General features: G+C 34.0%; 1 protein-coding gene across 1 annotated transcript in view; it reads right to left on the minus strand.

Annotated features, from left to right (window-relative positions):
- Positions 1-860: 860 nt before the first annotated feature.
- LOC113807162 (transmembrane protein 208) overlaps positions 861-10,000 on the minus strand; it is a 10,860-nt gene continuing 1,720 nt past the window's right edge. Inside the window, exons 2-5 of the mRNA XM_027358378.2 lie at positions 8,629-8,784; positions 7,801-7,937; positions 4,906-4,990; positions 861-3,476 (exon numbers count right to left, since the gene is read on the minus strand). Coding sequence (XP_027214179.1) covers positions 3,339-3,476; positions 4,906-4,990; positions 7,801-7,937; positions 8,629-8,784 — 516 coding nt within the window. The 3' untranslated portion in view covers positions 861-3,338. The remainder of the gene's footprint in view (positions 3,477-4,905; positions 4,991-7,800; positions 7,938-8,628; positions 8,785-10,000) is intronic.

Consider the following 10,000-nt stretch of genomic DNA (forward strand, 5'->3'; position numbering starts at 1 on the left):
CCCATTTTCCTTTGCATTTTGCATACCTATAACTCTATATTTTACCCATGAATAATGTATTTTAGCAGATTGCGAAGTACTATTCACCTAAACAGAGCAATATTGAAGCATAGGACTTCTAAACTACTGAGACCTGAATACCTTTGCTATCTCCTATCATTTAATCCTTAGCCTTTATTTCCTATAGTTATACATCCTTAATCTGGTGCTCAAATAAGCCAAACCATGCTCATGGTACTTAAACACTATCTCTTACTGATGTTGGCAAACGGAATACAAAGGCTATTCAGGACTAACATAAAGCCAGCCTTTCATCCTTTCAACATGGCTCTCACACTTTAGGATATGCACAAAAGAAGGGTATCAAAAAGTGAAAGGTTGAGAAGAAAAGACCATGTAAAAGACAAGGGTGATCCTCTACATTGAGCCTCAGTCCCTGTCTCCCAAGCCCCCCAACAACAACAATAGGCATGGGGGTTGGGGGGAATGATAAAACATCTATACTATCTTAATGTATTATTCACTTACCTTAACATGTATTGACTTAGAGAGTGCTGTAAAGAACCAGAAGCACCAAAGAAGTACCTTTTCCTTCTTTTTTATCATAATGAAACTTACTACATCATCATCATAGTCTTCAAACTGAAAAAAATAATTAAATTAATGTATTAGTAATGCAAGAGTTTTATATATACTTTAAAAGGCCTTTCCTATGCTCTTCTACTTCCAACTTCCATGTTAAGTACAATATTGCACTGTTTCTCAAGACTAAATCATTTCATGTGGATCTATCACCTATTTTCTAAACAATTACCATGTTTCCATGGCACAAACCAACAATGTACAGATAATAAACAGCGTTCAGATGATTTACATTTTAATCATAATAATGAACTTGAAGGGTACACTGCAGAAATGGTCTTGTACAGAAACCCTGTATATAGAACACTTCTCTCCACAGGGATAACAGATACACTTGAGTACATTTAGCACAGAATCTGCAAGCTAAGACAATTTTACATTACACCAACCAAATGGGTCAAGTATCCAGACTATTTCTATGGAGTCACAAATATTTAATGCTAATACATCAACTCATCAGTGGTACTATCATATCTACAACAATCAAATGTCATTAATACAACATCTAAGTATGAAATTTCAACTAACATGATCTCGACTACATAATGACTTACTTTCTGCTAACGCTGCTTATGAGGAGTGATTCTCATGGACTGATGTAGGATATTATGAGTGAGATATAATTCTGAACTAAGTGGGATGGAGAAGTTGAGCAAACAAAGTTAGGTAGATTCTACCTACCACAACAGTAATTTATCAATTATGCTAAAACAAGAATGATTATAGTGATGCAGTGAAGGACACCTACAAATATATCTTATGCATTTTCTCTCAGTAATAAAATATTCAACACATGATACACTCTCTCCACTACAAACTTACACATGCAGCTAGATCTATAGAAAAGTGGACTTCGGACGTGCAAAATCCTTCAAGGATAGCAATGTTAATAACAAGCTGTTCTTTACAAAATTCTTCAGAAAATTTCACAATTCATTGGAAGTATTGAAACATGATTCTGTTGTAACCTCATACAATCCTCTCACTCAGCAATGTGTGTTTCCCTGGTGTTACATGGTTAAAATAAGATAGAAAATTACTTTTATAGCACATTACCATTGTGTGTAGGTTAAAAGACTATTTTTTATTTTAATTAAACATAAAAAAAATGATATGTATACAATATTTCTGTCTAGACATAGTATAGGTGATATACCATCTGCTTTGTGGTGCCACATATTCAAATCAAGCTTATTACTGTGTCCTGTCCAGTTCCATTTCATACCCTAAGTCATTTAATGTGGTATTATGCTAACCTGTACACCCATGTAATCTTATCACTAGCCTTAGCTCACAATGATCCACCAAGAAATAGAGTAAAAAATGACTCATTCCAAACAGACTTCATTGTATTTTGACTTCAGTGATGCAAAATTCTCTTTTCATTACCTCTATATTACATACACTGAATGAATGTGCTAGGCACAATGGATACTGTACTGACATGTTCATGTAAATGAGAATATCTGTAATTCTAGTTCAATTGAAAAAAGATCAACATTATACCAAAGGATGAATGAAACTGTTCAAAATATAACACATCATAAAAAAAAAATTATATAATATTCTTTTTGAACATATGCTACATCCAAAACTAAAAAGGAGATAAAAAAACCTACCTCCCTATTTTGTTTTGTATCTCATTATATGCAGAAACAAATCTGATACTAAACACAATAAACTTAAAGAGTCTCTTGGGTAATGTCATAAAAATTGGGGATCTATTCATAAAAAAGAAAAGAAAAGAAAAGAAAGAGAAAAAAAGGAAGAAAAAGAGCCATTTTTCTTTAAAGTGAAAGTGTAATTAAAAAGGTACAGCAGGCCCACCTACTTTGTGAAAATATGGCTGACACCCCACAGCACAAAGCATGTCATTCAAATACATGTTGTAAAGGTAATATAATTAATATCTGGATCAACTCTCACATTTCCTTCCCCCATATTTCCCAGCCATAATTCATTCTTTACATGTATATATATATATATTTCCTAGGTGAACAACAGACTGAAACAGGACTGTGAAGTGAGGGTCTAAGTGGACCAACAATGGGAGAATGCAAACTTGTCCAAAACATGACTACAAAGCAAGGTTGTGAGTTGGTGTATGTCTATGTCTCTCACCTCTATCCTATTAAAAAAAAGACTTCTACTAACACTCAGGTACAGTATCTGATTAAACAGAAAGAGGTAAATAAAAAGAAGTGTATATAAAGGACTGGTAATTTCCTCTGACTTCTTTATTGCACGGCTATGATAAATTTGGAAATAGCAAATGAAAAAGTCCACAGCAAATTCCCAGGAAAGTCATGAAACATCAAAAAATTCTATATGTAATTTTTCCTCAGAGGTGCTCATAAACTATAAAGATACAAGGTAGGTGGGCATACTGCATAAGGATTTGTGTACCTTTAATATGTTTGAATCTACAATAAATATTCCAGGTACAAAAAGAAACAACTGATAGGAATACAAAAATAATTCCAACAGAAATATTCTGCTAACAATGAACCAATCCCTATGCACTCTACAATCTGTTATTTTACAACATATCAAATAGCAATTCCATCTGTAAGAGGGAAACCTACTTTAAAATTCCCTATTACTCAATAGAAATAAATTAATTGTAGTGTGCAATTTATAAAATTGCAAAAAAACAACAAATCTTCAAACAGAAATAAGAAAAATGAAGCTGAGGCTTAACGGTACTTCATCTTTCTCTCTAATCTCCTCTGTTTCTTCTCAAGGTTCTTGTCTTGTGGTTCTTCAGGAGCTGGCTGGAAGAACCATGGGCCAAGGATATTTGTCCACAGCATTTGCATACCTCTGCAAGGAGCCTGAAAAGAAATAATAATACATATACTATGTCACATTCATTCATATGTCCAAGCTCTATACAATACCAATCCAGGATAAATGGATTTACAGGGATATATAAGAATATATGCTGAGGAATAGGAGAGACAGAGATCCAAAACTTGTATCCCATAACAGTGCATATGTAAAAATGCATATATAAACTTCAGTATCATTCAAAATCCTATCATCTAATTCTAGAGCAGCCTATGTTAGTTTAAGAATTTATGATTCACAATGGATTTCATTAGGTCAATAGTTCAATAATTCCAATGTATGAATAACAAACCATAACTAATACAATTTTTTTTATTTGTAATAACTACTGAAATTTCTGTCCATCAATTCACAGCATATGGATAACCTTCACAAAAATACTGGTCCACATTCCATATTCTTTATACATCTGTCATTAAAATTTGGATCAACAAAGTACAGCATGCCTAAGACTTGGATTACTAGTAACAGTAGCACAAAGTTTAACAATTTGGATAAGGATGACAATAATGAGATGAGTGTATATGTATGTACATGCATATGTATCAATATGAGCATTTGTACATTTGTCTATCTGTTTATCCCTATGTGCACATATATAAATGCTACACACAAATGCATGCACATTGCAGTATATAAAGAGCATTCCCCATTATGTTATCATAAATAACTGTTATCACATACACCTCAAAAGCTAACATCCCTTGGTTAACACACATTTAAGTGTGCACTTGGCAACATGCCAATTCTGACTGTTTACATTATTGACTGGTCGATGCTTCTGCTCTCACCACTGAATTAATTGTTTGTTCCTAAAAGGACAGGCTAACATTAGCAACTGTTATGGGCGATGGATTAACTTTGGTGAGTTAAGTTGATCACTGACAACAAAACCTTTTTGGATGTTTGTAATTTGCAAAGGAAGCTAGTAATATCTCTGAGGGTAAATAGGTGAACTTGCTAACCATCCATGTCTTTATTCAACCTAAAAGTAACTTTTTCTCACTAAATTTTTCATTTATTGAGTCATTTCATGTTCTCAGAAAATTCAACAATCTTTTTGTTTTAAAGAAACTCTAAATTATGCTGCTGTTTTCTCTTGTCCATTTATCGCTTGTACTAGAGCATATTGGAGTAGTGTTTAGGAAAAAATATTAACAAAATGTGTGAGTAGCTAATCCAGTCCAAAAACACTTAAAATCATCCTCATTATTTCTCAAAATTTACTATGATGAATTTTTACCTTCACAAACTGGTGCACAATCAATCAGGTGCAATAGTAAAGGGTTAGGTGTGTGTGTATAATTATTCCTCGCATGAAGGATATATAAAAGGGACAGGAAAGGATAAGGCAATGAATTAGAAGCTATGCCACTTATAAACAGTAGAGTCAAAAACAATATCAATACTCACCAGCAGCCAGAGCAACCAGAAGTATGGAGAAATGGTACTGAGTAAACATACACCGGATGTTAGGATTATGAGGTCTTTGACATGCCTGTAAAGAAAATTTGAACATTACCAGCATGTAGAAAAGGATTGCAAGCAAAAATCATCACGAGTCTTAACCTTTTCCCCCTATCTATTAAAACTATCTTTTGATTTCAGAATAGAATGGAAAATTCAGCTAATGTCTGAAAAAGTCCTGAGTGAGCAGAAGGCTAAAAACTTAAGATTGGAGGCCAAATCCGTTACATAATTTTCAGGCAAAGTCTTACAGACCTTGATTTTCCATAGGTGTATGTATGAGCATGAGAATTTGTTTAAGAATGTCCATTTAAATAAAAAAATGTAATATAGATAACTAAAAATATATATATTATATATATATATATATATATATATATATATATATATATATATATATATATATATATATATATATATATATATATATATATATATAGATGGATAGATAGATACATATGCACATGCAACAACCTCCCCTTGCATACAAACAGATATTAGCATATGTAATAGGACCAAATCTAGTAATTTCTTCATTGTTTTAATCTTACAGGTTTGTCATAAACATATAAAGTAATAGTGTTGCTGGGTATGTCCACTATCCACAATACTTTTATTTTCTTAATCCTTCAAAACTTAAATGGCTCAACAAGTAGTTAGACAACAAAAAGTCAATAAGCAAGCCTAAGTGCCCTCACCAGATTAACCTATTCCTTGAATTTTTGAAAAAAAAATTGTATTTTTTCCAAAAATATCATTTTTATTATAATTATCATCTTTACAACAATTGCTGCCATTAAGATTGGCTTAGTGATGTTTGTAGTACTAATATTAGTCTAGTTAAAAAATATAAAATCTTTCTGCATATAAAGGAAAATAACATACAGGTGATACCATCTAGGCCTGGTAGTTGACTACTTAACCCATTAGATCCAGTTGTGCCATTGAAATCAAGGTGCCGAAAACATTGGCAATAGGTTACATAAGTGGCTAACATCCCGGGCGTGCGGCATGTACACCCATGAGCAGTGACAAGACTCTGTGTCTCCCCTTTGCAAAGTTATTTTGCGTAAACTCTTTTAGCGTTATGGCAATTTTCCAATGTCCATATTTGTCTTTTGATTTGCTTTATTCAGATGGTAATAGCTTATTTTCCTTGCCCAGACTCTATATCATCTCTCTATGTAGTAAATAACTCAGTGCAAGGGAAAAAAAAAGAAGAAGGAACATTTGGTTATTTTTGTCATATACCTATTTTTTTTTTTGTAATTTTCAATTTCATGTAATACAACCAGCACTACCTGTTACAGCGGCCAGGAATAGGGTGTGCAGTACAGAGATGGTGTCTTCCCTGGAGCCAGTGCTCTTCCAGTCACTGCTTATGCATGTTACATTCCACAGTTGTTTATTGATGGGAATGATGCTAAAGCCCAATTCTGAGCACCAAATGAGTCAAGTCACACTCCAAGACGATTGTGCACTTGTGGTGTGCCTTTGCTCATGATGGTAAGTTCGTGTCACCTGGGACGAGTCCATTTTGGCCAATGATGGCAAGTTCACGTCACCCGCCCCTCGACTCAAGTTTTTCTATGACAGGACTGCAATGACATCTGGATCCAATGGTTAATGACTAAGCACAACTGGAGCCAGCTTTGCACTTCAACTGTGAGATAGATATTGGGCAATCTGGTGCTATCAGAGTTTTGGCTTGCAAGCTTGATCTATACCATGGTGTATAGGGCATGAAGTTATGATGTTTTACAAACACACACACACACACAGACACACACACACACACACACACAGACACACAGACACACACACACACAGACACACACACACACACACACACACAGACACACACACACACACACTAACACACAGACACACACTCACACACACACACACACACACACTAACACACACACACACACTAACACACACACACACACTAACACACACACACACACACACTAAAACAAATAAACACACACACACACACTAAAACAAACAAACACACTAAAAAAAAAAAACACACACACACACACTAAAACAAACACACACACTAAAAAAACACTAAAAAAACAAACAAACACACACACACACACACAAAGGAAATTATATATGTGAAGTGATACAAACATGCACTGATGTCTAATATGAAGACCTACATCACCATAGCATAGATAAGCAATCATGCTTGTATTCAAGGTGAAAGATATATGTCATGGAATAAATTGGTTAAGGTCCAAGGTGATGGAGGGTGTCCTTATAAGAAATTTAGCTTAAGGCTTGGGTGATGGGAATGACTCGCCATGAGTGAATGAAAGTCTTGGCGAAAGATTGAACTCAAGAGGGCATTTAGGTGGATCTTGCATTATTTTCAGCAGTAAATGAAAGTGGGATGTGTCATCCTTGAGCCATGGCTGGAAGAGTGCTTGCTCCAGGGAGGACACTATTTTCATGCTTAGGATAATATTCCTACCTTTCATGACTCGTGGCACCAAGTGTTACAGCAAATTGAATAGTACCAAATGTCTGTGCAACGGAAACTTTCATGGTGCAACATATCAAATGACAAATATATACTTTGGAAAATTACAAAAAAGTAGAAAATGATTAAGCACAAAAAGATATTCAAATTACGAAGGGGAGGTGTGAAATCTTAATACCCCACACCATTGTTCATCTTGGCTGGGCCTACAAGTCATTCAAGTAAGCCTAATGTCCAGATTCGATAACTTAATCCAGTGAATTCAGAAAATGCTGATTTTCTTCTTAAATGAGAGACAGGGAAATTAAAAAAAAAAAATAATAAATAAATAAAAAATACTGACTTACTCTGCAATTCCACCCTCAATGTTCAAGTCACAGCCTTCATCAAGAATAGTACCAGACTGATCTTTCTTGACAAACGCCATGGATGCCATAAAGCGGTAGCTTCCTGTAAACACAACACCTGCCACTCCGAGCAATATCTGCAAAAATTATGTTTTATGAGTATCACCATAAAGAGGTAGCTCCCTGTAAACACAACACCTGTCACTTTGAGTAATACCTGCAAAACTTATGTTATTTAAGTGTCTCCATGGGATTGACTGGCTAATATAGAATACCCTATAGCTTTGAAAGATGAATACCTATCATACAAGAGGATGAACAGACTATCAGAAAAAGTTTTCTCATTGAAAATAAAAAGAAAAGCTTCGAGGCCTCTTTTGATGAATTATTAAAGGTTAACTGAGCTGTCTCATACAGTTTTATTGCTGTATTTCATTAAAATATACAAACAGCAATATAATGACAATAAAAGCAAGGTGTCACATCACATTCAGATATCATAAATTTGTAAAATTACTGATATAATATAAGCAAGATTTATTGTAATATTTACCTTGACTTGTTATCATATATAGATTATCAAAAAAGGGAATGTAATGATATAAATGTTTATTATAATTAGCAGCATTGAATTTGAGATGTAGCAACGGAGCAAATCATAGACAAAATCGCTAAGTCCTAGACCCTTTGTGAATTCTGTAAGATGCCCTGATTCTGTAGATTCACATGAACAATTATAGGAAAAGGCTATAAGAATGTCTTGTTGCTCGCAAAGATCAGCCAATGTAGGTTTGGAAAATGAATGTATCCAAATAACCTAAACCTCACCAGGTCGAAGGTTGGGAACTCAGAGAAGAACAGCATTCCAATGCCAAAGTAGATACCAGCAGTCCCAAGGATCATGTTCCGGTAGAAATTCAGGGTATCTGTGTTCTCCTGAATGATCTGTTTTTGGCCTTTTGTGCCTTGCTTTCCTCTTTGGACCTAAAAAAGTAATGAAAGTTAAGTGCTAATAACCACTGCAATGCTAAATAATATCAGTAGCAATATGAATAACAGCAAAAATATCAATAAAAATAGTAGTAGCATATTATCAGTCGTTTCACTCATATTATCAAAACATAAAACTTAATTGGATACATGTTTGTGGACTGGCTTTGTGTAAAGTGTGAACAGGATATCATATAATGAGGTATTATAGGTTCTCCTTAAACTAAGTTATTTCATCAGTTTAGATAATTCTAAAGGGATTATTTTTGTGTATGGGCATTATCAATTACAAGGTAAACTGTACCAAGCATGAAACCAAAAGATTAACAATGTCTTAAATATCTTTTGTCAACAACAATTGTATCACAAGCTGAAAATAAATTGCTTAAAATAGAAACGATCTTGTTAGAATAAAAGTGGAGGATATTTGTCTGACTTTGCTGGAGCTGCTTTTGATCACTTAACACTGCCAATATTGGGTATGCTACAATATTTGCTTTATTTAAAATGGATGTGTCACAGTAAAATGGTCTCAGAATTAGATGATCTATTCAAGTACTGTTTACTTTGTGGGTGATGGTTGTCATGTCACTAAATCTACCTTTTAAAGACATATAAGCAAAATGCTATAATTTATTTGGTATTTGAATGAGGTTTCAAAAGTAATGGAAAGCATTTCAAATTAAGCTTTGATTCCTATTACAAGCACTTTCTGTTAACTTTTGCATTTCTATATGAACTTTCTCCATGCAAATAGTCTAACCCTCTAAGAGTTTGAAAATATGTTATGTTTACACTTACTTCTTTTCTTTCAATAAAAACAATCTAATAATATAGATGCTTTGTAGTACAAGGTCACTACTGGAATTAATAAAACAAAATGGTCCCCACTGTCTTCATGTATAAGGCATTCTGTATGTATGCAAAAAGTACAAATTTGATAGCAGGAAGAATAAAAATCATTGTCATTAAGACAAAAAGCAATCTACGGATAAAGTTTCTTTACTTTGGCTAGATGCCATGAGATGCTACCCAAAAGGAAAACTTGTCCAAAATTTGGTAATTCCTTACAGGACGGACGCACTTGCCAAAACAAAGTCCCCCAACTCCATGTCACAAAATTTATTAATTAAGATAAGTTACTGTGACTGGGTGACTGGGGGTCTCTGTACTCTAGTATCAGGAAATTGTGGGGTAAAATATGAACAAT

The sequence above is a fragment of the Penaeus vannamei genome, chromosome 2, assembly GCF_042767895.1.
Source record: "Penaeus vannamei isolate JL-2024 chromosome 2, ASM4276789v1, whole genome shotgun sequence".
Taxonomy (NCBI): Eukaryota; Metazoa; Arthropoda; class Malacostraca; order Decapoda; family Penaeidae; genus Penaeus; species Penaeus vannamei.